This window comes from Daucus carota, chromosome 9, assembly GCF_001625215.2.
Source record: "Daucus carota subsp. sativus chromosome 9, DH1 v3.0, whole genome shotgun sequence".
NCBI classification, from domain to species: Eukaryota; Viridiplantae; Streptophyta; class Magnoliopsida; order Apiales; family Apiaceae; genus Daucus; species Daucus carota.
The window spans coordinates 40,954,420-40,981,336 of NC_030389.2; the positions used below are offsets into that span (position 1 = coordinate 40,954,420).

At 34.1% G+C, this 26,917-nt stretch overlaps 3 protein-coding genes across 6 annotated transcripts; 1 reads left to right on the top strand and 2 right to left on the bottom strand.

The window, feature by feature from the left end:
* The first annotated feature begins 983 nt into the window (after window positions 1-983).
* Window positions 984-6,913, top strand: LOC108201643 (probable nucleoredoxin 1). Of its 3 annotated transcripts, XM_064084137.1 has the most exons (6): window positions 984-1,238; window positions 3,319-3,539; window positions 4,808-5,362; window positions 5,515-6,030; window positions 6,255-6,340; window positions 6,418-6,619. In XM_064084137.1, the coding sequence occupies exons 1-6, from the start codon at window positions 1,085-1,087 to the stop codon at window positions 6,470-6,472; spliced, it is 1,587 nt and encodes a 528-aa protein (XP_063940207.1). In that variant the 5' UTR covers window positions 984-1,084; the 3' UTR covers window positions 6,473-6,619. The 3 variants fall into 3 exon arrangements, with proteins under 3 accessions (XP_063940207.1, XP_017225417.2, XP_063940206.1); XM_017369928.2 differs by having other exon boundaries at window positions 987-1,238; window positions 6,255-6,913; XM_064084136.1 differs by lacking the exon at window positions 3,319-3,539 and having other exon boundaries at window positions 1,019-1,238; window positions 6,255-6,913.
* Window positions 6,914-7,719: 806 nt separating this feature from the next.
* On the bottom strand, window positions 7,720-13,739 carry LOC108202915 (disease resistance protein RPV1). Of its 2 annotated transcripts, XR_001803254.2 has the most exons (6): window positions 12,961-13,739; window positions 11,028-12,129; window positions 10,582-10,857; window positions 8,982-10,496; window positions 8,334-8,885; window positions 7,720-8,124 (listed from the first exon to the last, which is right to left on the bottom strand). XR_001803254.2 is itself a non-coding variant. In XM_017371525.2 (5 exons), exons 1-5 carry the CDS (start codon window positions 13,470-13,472, stop codon window positions 8,496-8,498), a joined length of 3,795 nt encoding a protein of 1,264 aa, XP_017227014.1. In that variant the 5' UTR covers window positions 13,473-13,739; the 3' UTR covers window positions 8,157-8,495. The 2 variants fall into 2 exon arrangements, 1 of the variants encoding a protein (XP_017227014.1); XM_017371525.2 differs by lacking the exon at window positions 7,720-8,124 and having other exon boundaries at window positions 8,157-8,885.
* A 2,382-nt stretch (window positions 13,740-16,121) lies between these two features.
* On the bottom strand, window positions 16,122-26,273 carry LOC108201853 (disease resistance protein RPV1). Its single transcript, XM_017370179.2, has 5 exons — window positions 25,590-26,273; window positions 19,471-20,578; window positions 18,970-19,290; window positions 17,344-18,858; window positions 16,122-16,600 (listed from the first exon to the last, which is right to left on the bottom strand). Exons 1-5 carry the CDS (start codon window positions 25,757-25,759, stop codon window positions 16,385-16,387), a joined length of 3,330 nt encoding a protein of 1,109 aa, XP_017225668.2. The 5' UTR covers window positions 25,760-26,273; the 3' UTR covers window positions 16,122-16,384.
* Window positions 26,274-26,917: the final 644 nt, after the last annotated feature.

Consider the following 26,917-nt stretch of genomic DNA (forward strand, 5'->3'; position numbering starts at 1 on the left):
CCACCATGTAGCCCAAAGCTCGCATCAGTGTTACTTTTCTTGCCAAAAACAACCCAAAAGTCACTGCTGGATTAATATGACACCCTACAAATTTAGTTGCAGGATTTTTGCATTTGCAAGACCGACTGCTTGATGAAATTAGAGCAGGTCAGGATGGGAGGTGGTTGTGAATTTGTTTGCCTGATTCTGGAGTCATTGCATTTATTTAGGGATTTAGAGGTAGATAAAAATAAGTTTGGGTTTAGAGGTTGTAAGAAGTTTGCACACCATGTGTTTGATGATACGGTGTAAAGAGATAACGGTGATTTAAGTTAATTTAAGTCAATATAACTATTGAAATGGAGAATTGACGGCAATGTCCTTATATAAATATTAACTGTGTTAGTAAAAATTGCCGGAGAGACACATTTTGTAAAAAAAATCAAAATTTCAGTATTGCAAATGATACCTATTAAAAGTTGATATTGCAAGTGATGTCACGCACAAAGTGCGAGTACACATAATGCACTAAACTCATAATTTTTTTATAATTGTGTGTCTAATAGATCCCTTGAATATAAAATCGTCGTAAAAATTTGAAGCCAAACAGCAAGCTTTTAGGTATAAATTTGGACAATGACGATCTTGGATATGTGTATTTAGATTCTTATACATGTCTGAAGTTAAAGTTATTAGAAGTAAACATTTAATTATTTATTATATACTCCATTCATCTCGGAATGATAGTTTTGTTTTAATTTGACTTATTAAAATTTACTAAATTTTGAGCAATAATTACACATATTCTATAATTAAAAAAGTTATAAATTATATAGTTAGAAAATATATTTAATCTTTTTTAAAATAGATTTTCAATTTTTAAAAATTATAAATTTATTTTTTATTATAATACAAAATTGGATAATTTAATTATTGAAAACAATGAAAAGTAAAAAGGGTAGTACCGTATCTAGAAACCTGACGCAAGTACAACTTATAAACTTATAAAGTACATAGGAATCAAAAAGCAGTGGATCTATCGGTATTATAAGGTACCAAGCGATGTACTGAATTTAGCAATTAGGGGTTTGGATACACAGTAAACATGAGGATGCTCAAGAGAGTTGGAAGATTAGTGATGCGAGAGCGAGAGCATATAAATTATATACTACACAGGTGTATATCATCACCAGCAATATATGATGTCGCCAACAGATCTATCCCTCTGCTGCAGGACACCCAACTTGACGGTTTTACAGGTTACCAAATTTCTGTTAACTCTTCAATTATATTGTATGTATATGCATCGTATTCGGTTATCAGGGCTTTTCCTTCCAACTGCATAATATGATCCACTTTGATTCTTGAAATTTGATTCCTTCCAACTCTAGTATTTTGGGCATTACTTGTGAAAATTGTGGTATATGGGGCCTTTTCCTTTATTTCCCGGCGTTAATCTAATCTAGTATAATATTGCGTGAATGCTTAAGTAATAACACGAATGTATTATTTGTTGTAATTGAACTAGGCACAACAAATTTGGTTCTTTAGAGCAAGTCCAAGAAGAATCCTTATCCACAAGCTCTATTATTAAAATACTAATATATTAGAATTGCAAGAGCAAATGAAGTGTGGAAAGAGAGGGTATTATATTCAATTTTTAAAACTAAAATGAGGCTTGTGTAATTAAGGCAGATGAAAGATGTCCTAGCAATTTAAGGCATTTTTAGGACACCGGTGGAGCTTTTATTTTTGTCAATAACCCTAAATTTTGATTTAGGACACCAAATAAGACATTTGTTGGACTTGCTCTTATGTTACAATAATCTATATGATAACTACTTCACTATTATACAATAGCTTTATGACCATGTTTGTTTGAAATGATTATAATCCTAGGATAACTACATTGTTTTCTTTAAATTTAAAGGATTATCATCTCATGGGATTTTATTTCCATCACTTTTTTTTTAATTCAATTCCAATCCCATGGAAACGAACTAAACCAATTGATTAGGATATGAATTCATGAGATTATTATCCTTGACAATTGAGATAAACAAGGTAATAATTGGGGGATTATAATCCCTCCAAACAAACATGACTTATCTATGTCGAGTACAATGAATAGTTTTTTAACTTAATTAATGATTAACATACGACATATTTGTTTTACTGAAACTATATAGAATAAATTTTTTACTTATATATATAATGGGATTGCTAGACCTGAGGTATGAAGGTTACAAGGTTAAACAAATGCTAATATAAACTAGGGGTAATTGTCAAGGTATCGCCGTGGTGAAAAATGTAGAATTATAGATGTATTAATATATGTGGGGTAGCACTTTATAGCATACCCTCTTATACAGAGTTTTGTGGTATACCACTATAAGTATATTCATACTACATATATTTATTATATTTTTCATTGAATATGAATACAAATTTTAATCATTGAATTTAAAAAAAATACAATTTTTTATTCCAAAAATCATTGAAAATTGTGCAAAATTCCAACATGATCTTACAACAGAATAATAGTTATCCAGAATTATTCTGCTATAGAACTGGTTTTGAAAATCAACTTTTTTGTTCAAACTTTAGGTGTTAAATTATTTATAATATATATGCTGTAATATTCTATATTAGAATCACATTTTAACTGTATTGTGTAATAAAATTTATAATAATATTAATGGTTTATAATGGTGTACTACGTAAGTACATATAAGAAGGACCTTAATGGAATGTTGGCCAATATATGTGTATTAATTTGCAGAAGTATTGTTTTATATCTCTTGTATAAAACTAACTTATATTCCATGGGATGCACGAGTGACTTGTAATATGATTTTTTTAATTGTGCATGTTCTAATATTAATTTGTTTGTGAAAATACATTTATTTTACATGCTAAATAAGTTTTTAATAATTAAGCCCGTGAAAAAAAATTACAAATAAAAAGACCCAAGAAATATATTTTACCGAGATGGAGATATGTCTTAGCTGTGAAGCAGGGATACGACAAACTACTGAAAAATCACAGGGGGGTGCGCGCACCTTGCGGGGGTGCGCAGCGGTGCGGCAGGGGGTGCGGCAGGTGGCGTCAAAACATGTTATAAAATTAAAAGACCAATAAACTGATCCAAATACTGACCAACCAAAACATATGGTGTCGTCTTAAATAGTATATAGATTCTAATTAAAAGACTCTGAAATGGTTCACTGAAAAGTTAAAAACAAATTAAAATATATTTCCGGATGATTACAATTTATTTCTTGTAATATCATTTTATGTATGTCAAAACTCATCAAATTTTTGAACTTGATCTGACAGAGGACCATAGAAGTACATACTACAAATTGGAGAAAAAAACAAAAAAAGAATCTGATTTTGATATAGCGGTAAGGAATTTTACCAATCTCTCAATAGAGATGAAGAAACAGAATATTAATCAGAAAGAGCTTACAAGTGTCAGTAGCGGAGATATTGTTAATCTACATGAGCTTTTGTTTACCAAAAACAGGGACTATCTAATCAAATTCAATGGGGACCAGGTACGTGTGCATGATTTTATATTCACACATACATACATATATATATATAGGCCAACATTCCATGGAGGGACTCCTTATATGAAGTTACATAGTACACCATTGTAAATCATCTATTTTATTATAAATTCTATCATAGAATACATATAAAACGTGATTCTAATATAGAATACTATGACATATAAATGTTTTAAGTAATTTAACACTTAAAATTTGATGAAAAAAGTATATTTTCAAAACTGATTCTACAACAGAATAATTCTGGATGATGATTATTCTGTTATAGAATCATGTTGAGATATTGCATAATTTTAGATGATTTCTGGAATAAAAAAATTGTATAACTTCGTTTTTTGTTTAATAATCAAATTTTGTAATTATATTCCATAAAAAATATAATAAAATATATATTATGTATATATTTATAATGGTGTGCTATGTAACTCCATATAAGAGGGTATGCTATGGAGTGCTCAAATACAAACCACTAAAATAAAAACTAAATACAAACCAAGAGAAACTATCCCTAAATGACATCACCCACCCCCTATATGTCATCACCCACCTAGGGCACACCCTCGCCCTCACTCAATCCACTCGGGGCCGGCTAGGGCCTTGCCATGACTCCTCACAGGCCCTGGACTAGCTCCAGACAGCATTAAGAGCCAAAACTTGGCCCCACCATGGTCCCACTAGGCCCCGCCCCGACCCTACTAGACCCCGTCTAGGCCCATCTCGGGGTCCATCCCTGGTTCCAAGTTCAATTTTGACCAATTTAGTTATGTGAGAGGTTTTGTGATATTCCTTCATTGCTTAGTTTGAGGGGCAAATCAATTCTTGTGCAAGGAGAGGGATGCGGTCATTCCGTGGACTTATTCAAATATCAAATTGTTAGTTAGTTTTATCATTTATGCAATAAGCACTGTACCAAATAAAAACAATTATAAGCTACTTGCACAAACAAGCCGAAATCTAATATCTCGTCTTTTATTTTGCATGGCGATAATATGAAATCTAGAACAGTTTGGATGACAACTCAAGCGCCATTGTGAAATATCCACAAAGCCTATTGATAAATTATATTTTTTTTATATATATATATATCCTACATCACTTTAGCTCCAAAATATACTTCTTTAAAATGCATGACTTGTGTTGTGTCTGACTGGCTTTTGAAATTGTACCTGGAAGCTAGAATGAGATCCACCTATGTAACAGCTATAAACATATGTTTTCAGCTTATCAACTTATAACAAGTATATACTCTGTAGGTGAAGGCTGAGCAGTTTGCTGACAAGGTTATCGTTATATATTTTGTGTTACTGCCACTTGTTGATAATAATTCTGCTGAGCGGGTGGGGCTGATCACAGAAAGATTAAAGGATGTATACAACTTTCTACCACCTAACAAAGGTTTCGAGATCGTTTTTGTGGCTGTTGATGATGATGACACTAGCTTTGAAGAAGAAATGTTATTTGATCCTTTACCTAAAACAGACCTTGAGAATGATTTTGAAGAGGTATTTTCTTGCATGCCCTGGACTGCCATTCCATTGTCTGATAGAACATCCAGGGAACGTCTGCAGAAAAGATTTGGTTTTAGGGATAAGAACGGTAGCCTGTTTGTAATTGATTCAACAGGGGTCGTTTTGCAGACAATTGTCATTTCTGATTTTAAACGATATGGAAGTCTAGGATATCCTTTCAGCAATGAGAGGCTCAAATCCCTGGAATCTGAATGCAAAGCAATCGCTGCAGAACCCACAGTAGAAAAACTTCTGTCTTCCCCTGAACGAGACTATGTCATTTCGAATAACGGGGACAAGGTATACCATGCACACTTTATAACAATTGGTGATAAGGGCATATCCACGAGTACCTTGTTGTAGTCAATTAATTTCTTTTTCATTTGTACATCCAGTTGAGTTTGGATAATAATATTTTCCTTTACACTTCCTACTGTTACATTTATTGTTAGGTACCTATTCATACACTTGAAGATAAGGTGGTAGCTCTATACTTCCACGCAGGCAACGTAACTGAAACTGATATGCTTACAGAAGAACTTAGGAATGTATATGAAGAGTTGGCTGAAAAAGAAGTTAAATTTGAGGTTGTGCTTCTTTACCTTTGTGACACACCCATTACTATTGGATTTAGAAATGAAGATTCATTCTGGAGAACTTTTGGAACTATGCCTTGGTTAGCTCTCCCCTATAAAGACCCTATCCTGAAGAAGTTGAAAATAATTTACAAGTTTCCTGAGGATTATATTTATGGTGATGATGAGGAGATCTCCAAGCTTGTAATTGTCGGACCTCATGGAGAATTTTGTGAACCATGTGGAGCCGACATTTTGTTGAACTATAGAGTTCCAGGATACCCCTTCACGCGTGAAAAAGCTCTTGAGTTAGAGACCGAAAGAATAAAGAAATTGAAGTTAGAGATGATTTTGGAGACGAACAAGGTCTTGACTAGAAATGACGGATCCAAGGTATGTTCTCTTGACGTCTTGATGCATTATTCAAAGAGTTTGGTAGAAATTCTATCTTCTCTTATTCTAGTTCCTAAAGCCACTTCCATGGCGCCTATTAAAGAAGATTGAAACTGGTTAATAAATCATAATTTTTTGTTCTTTAACGGCACCTGTTACAGTTATATGGTGCATTGTTGTCCAATTTTTCAGTACATGTCAACTTATCAATTCCACTTTAATAGGTTTCGCTCTCTCAACTTGCTGGCAAGAGGATTATGCTTTTATTTGGTCTATTTGAAGATGAGTTCCTAAACATGTTGAAAGAAAGGTATCTCTCTATGAAGAGTACAGATGGTGAATTTGAAGTAATCCACATCTATGTATCTGACACTGATGATGTTGTAGACCCGCCGGCCTGGTTTGTGTATCCTCTGCCAAAAGGCTTCCGCTATGCTTCTGATATTATACCTGCTGCCTTTGATAAACGATACTTTAGACAAGAAGAGATTTACGATGTTGGAGATAGGAGAAGACTGCTTGCTTTTGATCGAGATGGAATGATAGTCAGAGACTCGGCTTTTCCGACGATTGAAGATATGAATTTCCCCTTCTACACCAGTGGGTTGGAAAAGGAAGCCTTACTAGAATTAGATTCTGTGTTCCATTGGTACGAATGGGAAGACACTGAGAGTTGGAACCGTGAGGCAGGGTATATTGGACCAAACCAGTCTTGCGGATGATCGGTTGGATCCATTTCCGACTTGGGCCAGACTACTGACTATGTAATTATTAAATATCATATTGACTATATCGATAAAAAGATTCATTCTTTTCATAAATAAAGGATATAATAATTGGGTCGCGGTCCACAATCATTAATGGTTGTGGACGAGTTATACAACGATCAGGATTATAGTAGCATTATTTTAATACGTATGTTGCTTTTTAACCGTTGAACTGGTCTCGTTCAGCGTTTAAAAATCATTGTACATGTCATTTTCCCCGTGCAACGGTTAAAAAGCGTCGTATGCATTGTGTATGCATTGTAAAGGTACAATATAATCCTAGCTGCGGGATGTTTATCCAAAAATTCTGTGTTGTTTAACTCTTGATTTTACTATATGTGAGATATTGCTAATTTGAAAAATCTTAACTAAAATTATTTATAACATAACAAATGTAGTCGATCTTTCATTTGATCAAGATTTTAATTATAATAGAAATATATATAATATTTTATCAGACATCAATAAGTGAGAATTATCCACTCCATATTGACAAAACAAGTCTTGCGAAGCAATGTTGCTTATGATGAATGTTGAGTAATTTTTCGTTTGATGCATCAACCTTTGAAGTCAGAACTAATAAGATAAGATAATAATACTTTTTAAATTATACACCCCGTGAAAACATTAAGGTTGCATAGGGGGGATTTTACTGAGTATGAATCGACAGAGGTTAAACGCGTGTTTAAGTTATATTTTAAAATTTGATGGATAAATTAAGTTTTAAACGAAGTTTGGAGAATATGCAACGAATATAAAAGTGTATGTAATATGATATTAAATAATTAAATATTTGTGTTGTGTTTGGTTAGGAAGAATGGAATGAAATGAGATAACATATGTATACAAAGTAACTGCAGAATTGTTATCACGAAATTTAAAAAAAATTGAGTATATGAGGAAATAGAGCATGCATGGAATGGAATGATGAAAGAAGAAATGAAATTTATAAATATTTGTTCCTAATAAGTTCAAATTTCATTTTACTCCTTCCAAATTTATTCACTCCAATCGAACACAACTTTAGTTGCTTCTTAAGACTTCCAGAAATGCTCAGAGAGAATAAGAATCACAATAATCAGTGTTATCATCAGAATTATCCTCACCTGCAGATCAGTCCTCCTTTCCTGTGATGAATAACTCTCTTTTTGTATAGGAAGATCAAAATATTTAATTAGATTATCACGGAGACGATCATAGGTGGAACATCTATAGCGTCTGCCTTTTCCAGCACACGGGAAGAATGTCATCACGGAGACTGCTTTGAGAAAAGATGTTGCCGAAGCTGCTGCTAATGCAAAAGAAATTGCTAGAAAGGAGAAGGAAACTGCAAATGAAAAACAGAACAAGGCATGAGAGTTAGCAAGAAATTTCAGTAGTGGTTTTATTTTTTTAGTTGGCCCTGTGTTTTATAGCAGAACTATGATCTTATTCATAGTACACTATCATTTCTCATATACAAAAGATACATGTGCAGAGGAAATAAAAAATATCAGAAGATCTGGTAAGTAGCTTATTGAGTGGTATGTTATGTACCAAGAAGCTGCCAACTCTTAAGGTTCTTCTCGAATTTTAGTCCTCGCATACTATAATGGATAACTTCATGACTTGAGTTCAGAATTTCTGTAGTTCAGCTTCTTAAGTACCACTAGAACCTTGCAAAAGATCGAGAATAGCCCGGATGGTACACTTCAAAATTCAAATATATACCAAATGAGCTCCAATACTCTCAAGCGGACCACTTTTTACCCTTACTGAAACTCTTTCATTGGCATACAGAGGGAATTGTTTCTGCGGTATGAAGCTTACCCACGACTGTGATACTTCCTTCCATAATGAAGTCCGACAAGACCATGAATTACGAAAAGAAGTACCAGCTATAACTTGAGCCCAAAAATCTGATAGATAAGGAGTGGGAGTCCGACAGCTAATATTAAACCAGAGAATAATCCCTATGAAACTTGTGGGAACAGTTGCTGGCATGGTGAAAGAGAATCCAGAATTCTCTGGTTCTTGATACCAGAACCATCGCGGAATGTCCATCATTGGAAGATATATGTCAATCCTCCCCCCGATACTGCAGTATATCTGTTACATACACACATTGCATAAGAACTAACAAACGAATAATAATCATATGCATATATGGGGAAAGAGAAGAGCAGAAAGGAGGAGCATAGGCACCTGAAACAGAGTTTCATCTGCGGTGAACAATAGATTTTCACAACCTGCCATCTCAATTCGCGCTATAGATTCAAGTTTGTTCAATCCTTCAATGTCAACCAAGTTAGTACAATAGGAAAGATACAAACACCTTAAGTTACTCAACTTGGATACGACTAGTGTTTCAATTGATGCACAGTAACTCGCATATAAATCACTCAAGTTAGGTGGAAGTTCCAGAATTGCCCAGAGAAACTCGCACCCTATAATTGAAAGACTTTTTAAATTGGACAGCTGCCCGAGGCTGGATGTTAATACATTGAAACGGTTTCCGGACAGATTCAGATGCTGCAATGATGATAAATCCCCGATAGAATCTGGAAGATCAACCAGATAGCAGTTGCTAAGATTTAAGTTTGTGAGTGCAAACAAAGACCAAACTGAGGCCGGTATGAATCCAGTATTCCTTGAAATAGAACACATATTCATATCAACTCCTTGTGCTTGGAACGGCAACGCCAGGATTTCAAGGTTCTTCAGGCATCCAATAGATTTAGGAACTTCCATAAACATGGTGTTGCATGCTCGAAGCTCCCTCAAAGTTTCAATCTCCCCGATATTATCAGGCAATCCTTCAAGAGTTGAACAACCACTAAGATCTAGACATTCTAGTGACCTGAGATTACAGATGCTCCTTGGAAGATATTCAAGCCTCTTGCAGCTACTTAATTCAATCTTAACAAGTTTACTCAGACGTCCAGTGGATTCAGGTAATGTCGTGATATCTGTGCCTACTGCCTGAAGCTTCTTCAAGGATTCCATGTTCCCGATCTTTTCAGGTAGTTCTTGTAAATTGGAGCAATAATTAAGACCTAGACATTCCACAGCTTTCAGGTGGCAAATGCTACTCGGAAGATGCCTCAGTTTGTTGCAGCTGTGCAACAACAATTTTTTTAGTTTACTTAAACGTCCGATTGATTCTGGTAAGTATGTGATTCCAGTGTACTCTGCAGAAAGCATTTTTAAAGATTCCATATCGCCTATGTCGTCAGGCAATTGTTCCAAATTTGAATAACCACAGAGGATTAAATCTTCCAACAGTCTAAGTTTGCAAATGCTGCTGGGAAGATAACGCAGATTCTTGCATCTATTTAATTTTAAGATAACCAGTTTACTGAGACATTCAATGGATCCCGGTACTGTTGTAATTGCAGTGCATCCTGCCCGAAGAATGCTCAAGGATTGCATATTCCCCAGTCTCTGCGGTAATCCTTCTAGGATTGAGCAACCTTCAAGATCTAGTTGTTCCAGAGCTGTCAAGTTGCATACGCTGCTTGGCAGACATTTTAGCTTGATGCAGCCCGTCAAATTCAAATTAACCAGTCTAAGTAAGTGTCCGATAGATGGGTCAACCTCATCCATATCAGTACAACCACTTAGATTCAGATCCTCAATGCACGGAGTTCTGCTGAAGTCTGGGGTTTTCTTCAAGAATGTGCAGCCACTGATATTTAGGATCTTCAGTTGTTGCAGACACTGCATTTTTTGTTGTTAGATGGGGAAAATGTATAATTAGTTTTTCTTTTTGTTTGGAAATATAATAAAATTCGTAATAACTTACCTTAGGACCATTCCACAATGTCTTGAAGTTGCTCCGTCGTAAGTCTAGGAAAACCAAGTTTGTTGGTTGGAAATTAATTGGTAAACTCTCCAAAGAACAGCCTTGCCAAGAAAGCCACCTTAACTCTTCAAATATGTCCTCGAAACTTCCACTGAGAAGCATTTTGTTGATGCTAAGCAATCTTAATTTATGCATTTTCCTGAAAGCACTGGTTTCAAATGATGCATGCATTGGAAGCCCTCCATATGGTATGATACATTCGATGCATTTCTTTCCCTAGTATTAGATTCGCGAACATAATTATCAACTTTTTTATAACAATGAATATCATGAACTTAAAAATAGCAGGTGATCATGTATGTATTAGTGTTGCATCAAGCCTCTTCTTTCACCTAATGAAAAATATCTGATTGAAACTAGCAAACCAGAGTATACTCACGAGTTACCTTTTTTTTGTTTAAGGCATTGCATATATCTTCATATGACCACAATCGACTGTGTTTCCAAGGTTCATTAGGGCAGTTATTACGAGTAATATCTCTTCCCATCTCTTGCAGTAGATCGTGCATCCTGATCTCATTCTTTTCGTTTATTGACAGTAAACATCTCTCGATCAAAATGATGATTCCATTTTCTGAATCGAAGCCACATGAGTTTAATATACTAATTGTCATGTCTTTATCATTGCCGATAAAGTAACATGCAATATCAAGGAAGACATCCTGCAGGTTACCGTCACCAAGAGCATGGTAGCTTATTAGAAGTTTCTTTTGAATCTCATTTCGAGGAATCTGTTGCAATTTATGTAAGGAACTTCTCCATTCTGTCATGGATCTTTTAAACAAATAAGATCCTAAAACCTCAAGAGCTAACGGAAGCCCTCCTGCTTGGTATATTATGCCTTCAGAAAGTTCCATATAATCATCGGAAGGAACAGGTTTTCTGAAAGCATGCCGACTGAAGAGCTCCAAGGATTCGTCTCTGTCTAGTTCTTCAACACTGTACCTTGAATCCACCTCAATTTGTTCTAGTAGACCTGCATCCCGTGTTGTTACGATGATTCTGCTACCTAGAGCAAACTGGTTCCACTGTCCTGCTAAATAATCAAATTGCCTTCTGTTGTTTAAATCATCCAGAACAATAAGAACTTTCTTGGAACTTAATCTCTCCATCAACAAGTTGATCCCTCTATCTTCATTTTCAACCCTGATTTTATCTACTACTAGAATTTCAGAAAGAAGCTGCTCTTGTAAGTGAGGTATACCATCATGTCCCTCTGAAGCTTCTCTAACATTTGCAAGAAAGCAACTACCTTCAAACTGATGAAAGTTTTTGTTGTACAGAGCTTTCGCAATGGTGGTTTTACCTATGCCACCCATACCATATATTCCAATCTTTCGGATATCATTGTTGTCATTGCTCAACAGCCGTGTTAATTCTTCTACACGAGATTCTATTCCAACAGGTTCCTTTGCAACATTCAGACCTACTAGATTTACTTCAAGTAGGACTTTATTTACAATTATCTGGATAAATCTAGCTTCGTACCTGCCAACGATGTATCGATTCAGAACTTTGATTTGAGGTTGTACATCAGAAGGAAAATGTGTCTTAAATGCATGTTGATGGTAGAACAACTCCAAGTAGGACTAATGGCAGGTAACTAATTCTACAACACTAAGAACATTATAAGGTTCCATTTCATTTTAGATATCTAGCCACATTGTGTCTAGCTATCACGTATTTCAGTATGGATGAAATCATATTTCCCACCAGAGATCTAATAAGCCTATATTCGCGAACCTTGTAATTGCAGCACAAGGGCTATAAGATCAGGGCCTGTGAATGTTTATTGTGTTAGAAAGCCTTTCTAATTACATGGCATCTGCAATCTATTTCTAAATCATCTGTACTCCACAGCTATACTAAATTTTTGTTTTTGAAGGTATATTATTCTACCAATTCTAAGCTATTCCAAAGCGAAAGCTTTGAGGCCAAAGGGATATTCTAAGGGTGATTCGTTCATGGTTAATGAGTCCGGTTAACAGAATCAGAACCTCAAACCCAACCCACTGTTTTAATTAACCATTTTGTGTGGTATGGAATGGGACTCATTCCTACTTGATGAGTAAATCATTCCTTCCACACCCCTCGAGATACTCATTCCCATTCCCGATTCTCATTCTCATCTACCCTCAAAACGCCCCCAAGTTATATTTATGTAGTTATCAGCTCTTACAAGACCTTAAAAGGACTCATTGGATCATAAAAAGACAAATTCAATCACATATCTACAAGAACCCCTTTTCTTAAAAGTCAACTATCGATCCCTCTACCAACAAGAAGAAAAACAAACTCAAAAATGCTGTAAAAACTCACCCATCTGCATCACTTTGTAGGTCATAGCCGGACAAACCTGCAGCCTCAGTTAGCGCAGCTTTCCATTTATCCACCTTCTCAATGTCAGAACCATATCTCTCCTCATGACTCTCGAAAGCATCCGAAAAACTCCCAGTCCTGTGGCGCACGACCGCAGGACTAACATTATAAAAAACAGGGTAAACCAACTGTCCCCTTCTTTGCTTACACTCCAGGATCTCTACGAGCTCGTTAAGGCACCAGGGCGAGGATGCATAGTTGGCTGAGAAAATAATAAGAGAAATCTCCGCGCCCTGGATTGCCTTGAGTAACTGCTTCGAGATTTCTTCACCTCTTGGTAGTCCATAGTCATCCATAAATGTCTTGACACCGGCCTGTTTTAAGGCAGTGTAGAGGTGAGCGGTGAAGGTTTTGCGTGTGTCTTCACCTCTGAAGCTCAAGAAAACATTCCAATGTCGATTAGAAGATTCTGAGCAGAAGCCATGTTGATTAGTACTGGTGGAAGCTGCCATGAGCAGAGTATATGAGAATTGTCAGACCAAGAGGCTGAGGAAATTGGAGACCAAGACAGCAGATTATTGTCTAGTTTTGACAATAACAATTGTTGTTATAGCTGGGGCGTTCTTGTCGACTTGAGCGCGACCCTCAAGAGTCGAATAAAAACTGGATGGGAAATAAGTATTAACCATTGAGTTATTAGACCGTGCTCTTTAAAAATATTATTTAATCAGTCGTAACAGATGAAGCCGCGGGTACAAGCTCAACTATATTATGGTAGGTTGGCATAATCAGCCAAAGATTCAAGACCGTGAATTTAACGGCAAAATGGCAAATTGTCAACGTCTATTTTCAACTTAAGAAATTGCTGTGCAGTTTCGCGGAACAACAAAATATCCTACTCCACTTTGTAACTACAGTGTGATAAGATATGGACGGTGTCCACAAAAGTTTGAATGTGTGTAAGTTATATTTGCCCTAAGACATACTCTTCCTTGTATTGTATAGTAGTCTCCTTCTTTGTACAAGCTATCCTTGTCATGACTCGACATTTTTTATTTTTTTGAAGAATTAAATCTTACTGCCATTCCTTTTGGTACCAATTTATTGATGGATGAATTTGATAATCCCAAAATAAAAGATTCATTACTCGACCAAAAATCCATCACGGTGGCTAATCGACTGAAATTCACCGAAGTGTGGTGATTGTCAATTTATAGATAAGATGATTCATTGTTGGACCGAAGATACATGATGGCTCATCGACAAAAAATCTATCGGAATGTGGTGATTGTGAGTTGTTTTATTACTCTCAACTTTTGATCTTTTTGATGTAACATAGTCACAGGGCCCAACTAGGCAACTTCGCAGATACGACATTGCCCATAATTATTGGAGATAATACTAATCTCCACTGTATATACTTCTGAAATAGGTGCAGGTATAGTCATGGCTCTTTTCTAACGTATGTGGACGAGTCCTTACCCTCAACGAGGGTAACTCAGGCACGTCTAGATGCACGATGATGGATGATGTGTTAAATAACTAACCACAAGCACACGATATCTATTATAATGTAGACTGACAAATACAGGTCGTATCCTCAAGGCGACACATTTTATCAATTTTTATTCAATCACACTCAATTGTTTCAAGAGCAAATGATGAATAAAAACATTTAACTAACTAATATAACTAAATTAACACTAACTAATAAGACACTAACAAATAATTTAAAAACATAGGGAAATCAGGTCTACCAAACTTACACAAACGACTAGCTTCTAAGCTAAAGCGGTTAAAGTAGTCACACAACTTAGAGTTTGTTATTCTCTCTAATATATCAACACTCTAGAAACATGCTTATACAACTTAGAGTTTGTTATTCTCTCTAATATATCAACACTCTAGAAACATGCTTACACAAATAATCATTTATAATAATTCAATTAATCAGGTTATTAAAGCAATGTTAATCTCTCTCGAGTATTAAGACTCTCAGAGAAATCCAATGATGTTCTCGCACTCAAATTCAATTATGCTAATTGTATGTGTATCTCCAATAATATATTTCTCGATTGTACTCATGTTCGCATAAAATCAATTCACGATATCAGCCGATTAAACAAATTAATATTAAGACATATCAATCAGATCTAGCCACAATCAATCAAATCACTGTGAAAATCATGTTAATATTATATTACAAACATGGCTTCCTCTTGAGCCCTGGAAACGACTATTCACTACTAACTAAACAACAAACCAACTAAGATAACTAGAATACATAACAAAACTGAAAAAAATAAAGAAGAAATCCAGAGAAGAAAAACCTTTAACCTTCAAAGTTGTCACCTCCATAAAAATTATGGTTATTCCGTAAGTCTTCCTAAAACTAATCCTACATGATCTCAGGTCCTCTGTCTCATAATAAAAGTATTTTTAATGTTTTTCTAATCAATATACAAATAAACTCCAAAACCAAGTAGGATTTTATACCAAAATTTGTAGTTGTATTTTCCCTCTTGGACTGTCTTTGAATTAAAGAAATTTCATGAGTTTCGCGTGGACCGTAAGATCGTCCAAATCCGACATCCGGAACTCAAGATATGGCACAAACAGTTCAGAATCGAATCGGTTTCGCGTAGACCGTAAGATCGTCTAAATCCGACATCTGGAACTCAAGATATGACACAAACACTTCAGAATCAAATCGGGTATAACACAACCGAACATTGATATTAATTAGTTTCAAAATAGCTATTTTTCTTCAAACCCATCTCAACTTGAAATTCTTTATTTCCTACAATAAAATATGAAAAATATATTAAATAAAAATTCAAATCAATACAAAATATAATTAGAATAAAATTATATAAAATATATTTCTTCTATCACATGTACTCCTATTAGGACTTTAGCAGTACATTGTCTTGCCTGTTTTTGTTTATAAATGTTGACGTTTATTAAACTTAACTATGAGGTAATCAGAAGAGCATCATTCTGTACATACAACATATTCACACATCTGCCTGATTTTAATCTCCAATCATGTGATCTCCCGCATCGAATGTCATGGAAATGTCATATAAACCAACAAATATTCTAATGTTGAATTATGACATTGTTTATAACAAAATAAATAAATAAATAATAACAGCCAATGCAAAGAATTCTAACTCTTGCTTAGTTGTGAAACGTGAGCGAGATCATTTAGACACTTGCCAGAAATCAAATTGGTACACTTTATATATACACCAAAGAAACTGGTTCTGGCATGAAAAAACCATTCTAGAACTGAACCAACTCTTTGATACTTAAAAACTGTAGTAAAGAATGTCCATCATTGGACCAATTCCAAACATTACATTAGAACTAACAAAGTAAGATATCACAAAAAGAAGCATTTAAACCAGAAATATAAGTGTCATTCAGATTCAGATTGTGAATGCTTACAATCCCTGGAAGTTTCCGATTCCTGGTTCAGCTGCTTAAAGCGAAAATGTTGGGGACGGCGATAATAACATATATACTTTTCATTATCTTTTCGATCCTCAAATTTCGGCCGTAAAGCCCGGGGACTGCGGTAGCCAGGTATGTAATCTTCCCCGGTTCTAAATACCAGCTGCGGGCGCCCAAATATCTGACAACGGCTCAACTATTAGTTAGAGACATTTTATCTAAATTCATTAGTTTATGATGTTTTTTCAATAACAATTTTTATTTTATTGATTTCTTATATTTTCTTTAGATAGACGTGTATTTTTATGGAATCAAATACAAATTACGAAGTTTGGTTCACAAACTATTTTATTATATAAGTGATAAATTAAAATTAAAATAGAATTCTATAAAATATTAATCGACCCAAATTGCACATTACAAAAGGATCTTAGTTAGTACATGACGTTTTAGTGTTGGAGAGTTTTGGTTTTTAGTAAAATCTATATAAATAAATTATGATAATAACATTCTAGTGGTAGTTGTATTAATATGAAATTTTTGAAATACTTATAGTAATTTTATTAATATTATAAAAAAATAAATAGATATAAATAAACGTTGAACTAAATTTTGTTAGTAATACTAGTTAATAATATGAAATTTTAGAGGTAATCTAGAAGCTGATGTAGTAATTGTAAAGGTATCATGGTATGTTAACAATTTTATTAATATTATAGATAAGAAAATTAGAAGAGAGAGTAAGTGACAAATATGAAGCTAGAAAATATAATAATTATGTTAGTTTATAATTAAATAAGTAAACAAAATTATGATAACATAGTATTTTGGGGGTTCCATTGAAAAATAATTACTAAATTGTACACATTAATAAGAAAAAAATTAAATACTTTTCAAAGGAGGGAGGAGGATGAGGAGACTAACCAGGACTAAAATCTTTTCGAAGGTGGCTGATAGATTTCTGCAACCTTCCATGTCAATCCATGTTATAAATTCAAGTCCTTCTAACCCCGTAACATATACCAAGCTAGTGCAGTAGGAAAGATACATGCACCTCAAGTAATTTAGCTTGGATACATCTAATGCTTCAATTGATGCACAATATTCTGCATATATATCTTTCAAATTTGGTGGAAGTTCCTCAATTGCCGAAAGAGACTTGCATGCTGTCAGTGTAAGAGATTCCAAATTGGTCAAGTTACCAGCTCTGGACGTTAGTGTGCAGAAATGATTTCCAGACAAATTTAAATGTTTCAGTGATAATAAACAGTAGATAGAATCTGGAACATCAACCAAATGGCAGTTGCTAAGATTTAAGGTCTTTAAGTTTAAAGCCCGCAAAACAAATTCCGGAGGTGGGACTAATTCACTATATATTGGCACAGGTTTAGTAACAAGCCATCCTTTTTGAAATTGTATAACCAGGATTTCGAGATTCTTCAAATTTCCAACACAAGTAGGAAATTCCCTAAAGCTCGTGTGGCAAGCCCGAAATTCCCTTAAGCTTATGACATTTCCAATATTATCGGGCAGACCTTCTAGACTTGAGCAATCACTAAGATCTAGACGCTCCAGAAATCTTAGATCGCAGATGCTAGTCGGAAAATATGTGAGCCTATTGCAATCACTTAATACAAGCTCAACAAGGTTACTTAAACGTCCTGTGGATTCTGGTAATCTTGTAATTGATGTGCCTTCTGCCCACAAGATCCTCAAAGATTCCATGTTCCCAATATTATCAGGCAATTCTTTTAAATTTGAGCAATTATTAAGATCTAAAGATTCCAGTGCTCTCAGGTTGCAAATGTTGCTTGGAATGTACATGAGCTTCTTGCAGCTATGCAATAACAACTTACTGAGCTTACTTAAATCGCCGATGGATTCCGGTATGCTTGTAATTGCTGTACCTCCTGCTCCAAGCATGTTCAAGGATTCCATGTCCCCAATCCTGTCTGGCAATCTTTCTAGATACGTGCAATAACTAAAATCTACAAATTCCACTGCTGTCAGGTTGCAGATGCTGCTTGGAAGATACTTGAGCTTTTTGCACCTATGTAATGACAACTTACTGAGTTTTTTTAAACGTCCTATGGATTCCGGTAAGTTAATAATTGCTGTGTTATTTGCCGAAAGCATCATCAAGGATTTCATGTTCCCCAATCTATCAGGTAAACCTTCTAAAACTGAGCAATCATCAAGATCTAGTTGTTCCAATGCTGTCAAACTGCATAGGCTGCCTGGCAGACATTTTAGACTTGTGCAACCCATCAAATTCAACTTAACCAGGCTAAGCAAGTGTCCGACAGATGGATCAATCTCTACCATGTTCAAACAACCATGGAGAACTAGATCCTCGATGCAAGGGGTTCCGCTGAAGTCTGGGGTAGTTGTCAAGACTGCACATTCACTTAAATTAAGGATCTTCAGTTGTTCCATACGCTTCATTTGATTGTGGGGAAAAAAAAGGTGGTCAGGTTATTGATAAAAGAAAAATGTCAAGTTGGAATTATTGTTTTATCAGGAAAGATATTAAATGTCATAGTAAATTACCTTAGGACCATTCCACAAAATCTTAAAATTGCTCCGGCGCAAGTCAAGGAAAACTAAGTTTGTTGGACTAAAATCAAATGGTAAACACTCCAAAGGACAGTCTCGCCAAGAAAGCCACCTTAGCTCTTGAAATATACCTCTGAAGCTTCCAGTGAGATCCACCTTATTGATGCTAAGCAATCTTAGATCATGCATATTTTCAAATGTGTCAGTTTCGAATAATACATGGTATGGTCCCCCATCATTTTGGATGCGTCTGCGGAATGGTTCTTCCTCTAGTACCCCTCCATATGGGATGATACACTTGATGCATGACTCTCCCTGATATTAGATCAACGCAAAAACATAAAATCATAAATTTTACAAGCTGTAACATAAAACTCATTAAAGCAGGATATCATGTATACAGTATACTCTAGGTTCATCCAATCTCTATATTGAGCTAATGACTATCATATGTAGTTTAAACAAGTATAATTTTTGAGTAAATCAATGACTTACCTTCTTTTGGTCTAACACATTGAAAATGTCTTGACCTGACCACAATCGACTGTGTTTCCAAGGTTTACCGGGGCAATTATTATGAGCAATATCTCTTCCCATCTCCCGTAGCACATCATGCATCCTCAACTCATTTTTCTCATTTACTGATAGTAAACATCTTTCCATCAAAATGGTAATATTATTTTCTGAATCAAATCCACATGAGTTTAATATACTGATTGTCATTTCTTTATCATGGCCAATAAAAAAACATGCAATGTCAAGGAACACATCCTGCAGGTTTCCAATTCCAAGTGCATGGTAGCTTATCAAGAGTTTTTTTTGAATGTCATGTCGAGGAATTTGTTGCAATTGGCCGAGGGAACTTCTCCATTCTCCCATGGATCTTCTAAATAAATAAGATCCTAAAACTACAAGAGCTAATGGAAGCCCTCCTGCTTGACGTACAATGCCTTCAGAAACTTCCCTATATTCCTCAGAAGGAAGTGATTTTCTAAAGGCATGTCGACTAAAGAGCTCCAAAGACTCTTTTTCGTTCAGTTCCTTGACGCTGTACCGTTTGTCTACCGGTACCTCAATTTGTTCCAGCAGACCCACATACTGTGTTGTAATGACAATCATGCTCTCTTTATCAAATTGGTTCCATGATCCTGCTAAGCAATCAAATTGCCGTCTGTCGTTTAAATCATCAAGAACGATCAGAACTTTCTTAGAACATAATCTTTCCATCAATAAATTGATCCCTCTGTCTTCGTTATTAATCCTGAAATTATCTACTACAAGAATTTCAGAAAGAAGCTTCTCTTGCAGGTGAAGTATACCGTCATGTCCTTCTGAAGCTTCTCTTATGTTTGCAAGAAAGCAACTGCCATCAAAGCGACGGAAGTTTTTATTAAAGAGGGCCTTGGCAATGGTCGTCTTACCTATACCCCCCATACCGTATATCCCAATCTTTTGGATATCAGTGCTACCAGTGCTCAACAATTGTGTTATTACTTCCACACGAGATTCTATTCCAACTGGTTCCTTTGCAACATTCAAATTTACGAGATTTACTTTAGGTAAGATGTCCTTTAAAATTTTCTTGATTAGCCCAGCTTCAGACCTGCGAATGATAATATTACAGTTTCAGATCTTTATATTGCAGTCCATATAGCCAAGGCCGAACCCAGAACCTGGGACGACAGAGAATAAACTCTTGACCACTGAGCTATTCAACCGTGCTCGTGATAAGAACTACATTAGTTAAATAGACATTACACAAAAAGAAAGCACCGTCTATATCTAGTACTCTTCAGGTACTGTTTCTTGAATAAAAAAATAAATTAAAGTTGAAACTAATTACAGGTTGAGTAGTAAAATTATATACTAGATATAATTTGTAGTGCAGTAATGGTGTCATTCTCATAACAGATGAAACAACTAACTTGTCACGGTTCCTTTTCTTCACTAGTATATTCAACAAGGGCTCCGATATTCACGTGAATGTATTTTTTTAAATATAAGAGCAAGTCCAATAAGTTACTTATCTCAAAATTTATTAATAATATAAATAACGAATACTGGTGAGTTTTAGTGATTTAAGTAATCAAGTTTTAGTGCCAACTCCAGTAGCAATCCCTATATTTGTTCTCCTAAAATTATTTTAATAATAAAATTGAGAGAGAGAATGGGAAAAGAAGGGAAAAGACAAAGAAAGAAGGAAAGAGATGATTATTTTATTCATCTATACTTCTATACAATATAATTTGTAATCCAAGGTTTTAGTTATATTTTTTGGTTTGGTACTCTCCTTTTGGTACTATAAGTCTCCAAATGTGGAGTCTATTATATGATATTGTTAAACAGTTTCAAATACTAAAAACACTCATAACAATCCATTATCATATAATATTTCATTCCAAAAATTATAATGATATTATATATAAAATTATAATATACAATTTTGAATATCTTCTTTTAATAAGAACCTTCATATAACTCTTTTTAACCTTAACGTGTTCTATTTCAATATAAACACGAACCATTACATAACTCCTTCTAACTCTAATCTTAAAAGTTATTGTTGTCAAAAAAATCAAGATTACAAAATTACGTTGAAAATTCGATTGATTAGATTACTGAATCTTTTCAAGGTATTACACGATCGACTATGTTTGGAAAAGATTTGAATTTTCTAATTTTTTTTATTTTTAAATCTACGTGTACTAAATTCGGATTAAATGTACTAAAATCCTGATATATACATACATACATACATACACACACACACACATATATATATATAGAGTCATGCTCTAGTGTGAACTTCTTAAAATGAGAACTGTGAAAACTTTCTTAATTTATCATATTTTGGCTAATCTAAACATCAAACTAGTGGGAACCCAATATAAAAAATGTATATAAAACTAGTCTCTCCCTAGCTAGTCAAAAAAAAAAAATTAAAAAAAGTCCACTGCCACGTCATCAGTGATTTTTTTTTATTTTTTTATTTTTTTTGGCTAGCTAGATGTAGACCTTAATGATATACATTTTTTGTGAAGGTGCCCCTGGCGGGGCCCTTCAAATAAATGAGATTTTGATAAATTAAAAAAGTTCTCACGGTTCTCATTTTAAGAAAATTCTCATTTGAGCAAGTGTCTATATATATATATAGGGTAGCATTCCATAGCATACCCTCTTATATGGAGTTACGCAGCACACCATTATAAATATATACATAATATATATTATATTATATTTTTTATGAAATATAATTGCAAATTTTGATTATCAAACCGAAAACAAAGTTATACAATTTTTTTATTCCAAAGATCATCTAAAATTATGCAATATTTCAACATGATTCTATAGCAGAATAATAATCATCCAGAATTATTCTGTTGTAGAATCAGTTTCGAAAATATACTTTTTTAAATCAAATTTTAAGTGTTAAATTACTTAAAATAGATTTATTTTATAGTATTCTATATTAGAATCACGTTTTATATGTATTCTATAACAGAATTTATAATAAAATTGATGATTTATAATGACGCACTATGTAACTCCATATAAGGAGTCCCTCTCTGGAATGTTGGCCTATATATATATATATATATAGGGTAGCATTCCATAGCATACCCTCTTATATGGAGTTACGCAGCACACCATTATAAATATATACATAATATATATTATATTATATTTTTTATGAAATATAATTGCAAATTTTGATTATCAAACCGAAAACAAAGTTATACAATTTTTTTATTCCAAAGATCATCTAAAATTATGCAATATTTCAACATGATTCTATAGCAGAATAATAATCATCCAGAATTATTCTGTTGTAGAATCAGTTTCGAAAATATACTTTTTTAAATCAAATTTTAAGTGTTAAATTACTTAAAATAGATTTATTTTATAGTATTCTATATTAGAATCACGTTTTATATGTATTCTATAACAGAATTTATAATAAAATTGATGATTTATAATGACGCACTATGTAACTCCATATAAGGAGTCCCTCTCTGGAATGTTGGCCTATATATATATATATATAGGCCAACATTCCAAAGAGGGATACCTTATATGGAGTTACATAGTGCGCCACTATAAATCATCAATTTTATTATAAATTCTGTTATAGAATACATATAAAACGTGATTCCAATATAGAATACTATAAAATAAATTTATTTTAAGTAATTTAATACTTAAAATTTGATTGAAAAAAGTATATTTTCGAAACTGATTCTACAACAGAATAATTCTTGATGATTATTATTCTGTTATAGAATCATGTTGAGATATTGCATAATTTTAGATGATCTTTGGAATAAAAAAATTGTATAACTTCGTTTTCAGTTTAATAATTAAAATTTGCAATTATATTTTATAAAAATATAATAGAATATATATTATGTATATATTTATAATGGTGTGCTACGTAACTCCATACAAGAGGGTATGCTATGGAGTGCTACCCTATATATATATATATATATATATGTATATATATATATATATATATATATATATATATATATATATATATAAGGGTCTGTCCATTTTCAAGTAATCCGGAGAAAATATAGTCAGTTGAATAATATAATTTAATTAAAATTCAATCTACTAATACTAAAATACTAATAAAATGATGTAAAAATTTAAATTATAAATAATAAAATACAAACTATATACCCGCCCGTGCGTTAAAGGCTAGTAAATATTAAATAGGTAATGGCTAGGGATTACTTATAAATAGGTAAGAGCAAGTCCAATAGGTGTGCTAAATCAAGTCTTAAATCCAAAAACATGGAATATGGGATAAAATTGCACTCCAACACTATGCTAGTGATATGCTAAATCACTAGCACAAGCCTCCCCTTCCCTATTTTTAGAATATGCTAGCCACTTCCAAACTTTTTTTATCATTAAAATATTCATTTCCCTCTCTTCTCCACATCATTTCCCTCTTTTGTTTTTCATCCCTTCCCTTCAAATAGATGGCAGCTGTTTAAATTTAATATTATTATAATAATAGGGAATGGATATAGAGAGTACTATTGGAGCTCATGTGCTAAATCTTGTGCTAAATCACTAAGATATATTATTTTATAATATTTTTAGGGAACCTCTTAGCATAGCTAGTGTTGGACTTGCTCTAATGGCTAAGAGATTTGAAGTTGTGCTAGTGATTTAGATAACTACTAAGAGCAAGTCCAATAGGTTACCTATCATATTACTTATAAATAATATAAATAATATAAAATAATGAGTGCTAGTGTGTCTTAGTGATTTAGGTAATCTATTTTTAGTGTCAACTCCAATAGTAATCCTTATATTTGTTCTTCTAAGATTATTTTAATAATAAATTTGAGAAGGAGAAGGGGAAAAGGAGAGAATAGACAAAGAAAGAAGGAGAGAGATGATTATTTTATTCATAAATATTAAATAGGTAATGGCTAGGGGTTACTTATAAATAGGTAATGGCGGCTAGAAGAATTAAAGTTGTGCTGGTGATTTAAAATAACACTAGGATAGTGTTGGAGTGCATTTTTTTGACACATTACCTAAATGTGAGTTTAGGACATCGTATAGGTAACCTATTGGACTTGCTCTTGGAGTGCATTTTTTTGACACATTACCTAAATGTGAGTTTAGGATATCATATAATTAACTTATTGGACTTGCTCTAAGATTCTCCAATTGGTTGTTATATGAATAACCTTGTAAAGCACTGAGGCTATCATCGTTCCAAGAACTATCTGATCTCGTAATCTTATAATGTGTAAACTACGTTGTTTTGGAGTATATGCAAAAATTAGAAGAATTGAGAGTTTTTGCATCAGATTTCGAGAAACTGTCCTAATTAAGAGTGTAAATGTGAGCTAGCAAATTTTCTTCCATTAAACTGTTAAGTTGTGTTTGGTTGAGGGAAATGGAATGAAATGAGTAAAATTACAAACTAATAAAGATAGGAGGGAAGTTTTGAAAAAAAAAATTGAGTGAAAATTGTTATGATGAAAGTTGAAAAAAAATCGGGGATAGGAAAGAATGGAGCATTTATAATTCTCAAATTGAAAGTGTGATCTCTAGTACATGATATAAGGAATAGACTGGAGAAATGAATGAAATTTCTCAACAATTGTCCATAACATAGTTCAATTTTTATTTCGTTCCTTCCGGAATCATTCATCTCAACCAAACACAACATTTCCAACACCTATATAATAAAAGGGTCCTGGTCCCTGACAGTCATATGCTAGGGACCTTTTAACCGGCCTATCATTTTTTTTTTGGTCGTTGGATGAATATCCAGCAACCAGAATTATTCCAACACTTTTTAACTGTTGGACGAGGTCTCGTCCCACGCTTTTTATTCGTTGGACGGCGGACAGGGTCATTGACCCCGTCCAACAATTAAAAAGCTTTAAACATATTAAAATTTTGTTACAATAATATTCATCCAATGGCGGCCGATTAAAAGGTCCTAGCATATGATTGACTGCCACGGACCAGGACCCCAAATAGATACCGGATACACCTAAATCAAATATACAGATAAAAGACTTGGAACATAGGACGATAATAAATGATTAAAGTAGTAAGAATTTGAGGTGACTTACTCATCCGCGTCATTCTTGAGGTCATAACCAGAGAGATTTGCAGCAGTAAATAGTGCATCTTTCCATTTCTTCACTTTCTCCATGTTAATTAGAAACATATCTCCTCTCGTGCTCCTCGAAAGCTTTTCCATAACTATCAGTCTTGTGGCGTACAACTGCTGGAGGAACATCTAGAAACACCGGATAAACTGATTGTCCCAAACGTCGTTTGCATTCCAGGATCTCCACAAGTTCGTCAAGGCACCACCGAGAAGACGCATAGTTTCTTGAGAAAATTACAAGCGAAATCTCCGACGATTGAATAGCCTTAAGCAATTGGGGTGAAATTTCTTCTCCTTTTCGTAGCTCAGGATCATCCATAAATGTTCGAACTCCAGCTCGAGTCAAAGCCTCGAATAAGTGGCCAGTGAAGGTCTTCCGGGTATCTATACCTCTGAAGCTCAAGAACACATTCCATTCAGAAGACATGCTCTTTTCTATTGATTCCTACGGATTGGATCGGCAATTTGGCGAAGAAAAGACTACTCGAATAAAAGTTCAGAATACGCGGATTCAGATCCAAAAGATGAGTGATATAGTTTTTTTTTTTGGAGGCAAAGGAGTGATATAGTTGTTGAGCGAAACAGCAAGGCAGATTCTCAAGTTCAAAATGTGCGTTGACAATTTTGCCCTAAATTCCCGGTCATCAAATTTTTGATGATGATGCTGAATTGTCCTTTTCCCAAAGTGACAGTAGTTCAAAGAATATATTCCCTTTTCACTCGGTGTTCCCTGCATATTTTTCGGATGTCCCATTCAAAACTAAATTTTTATGAGTCCAGGTAACTGGCATATTCGATTTTCACACATACAGTGTGCGGGACGTGTTTAAAAACATTCAATGCTTTGGATATTGATGAATATCCAGCGATCAAGATTAAAACAAAATTTTAGCACGTCAAGCGTTGTATGCTAAAAATTTGATTTTCACACATACATCGTTTTTTAACCGTCATACCGCGTTAAAAAAGCGCTAAACGTACCAAAACTTTGTTTTAATCCTGACTACTGAATATTTATCCAACGGTCAGGAACTTGTATGTTTTTAACAGGTACTCGACATATTGGATATTAATCCAACGGTCAGAAAATTTTATGTTTTTTAACAGATCCCTGGCATATGTATGCTAGGGACCTGGACCCGTTATCCAAAAACTCCACCCAACAACTATTTTTTTAGTTTTTCAAATTTTAAATGATACTCACTCTGTCCCAGCCATTTGTATACAAATGGTTGGGACACGGAGACCAAAAAATTATGTAGGAATGAGTAAAGTTAAATGAAAAGT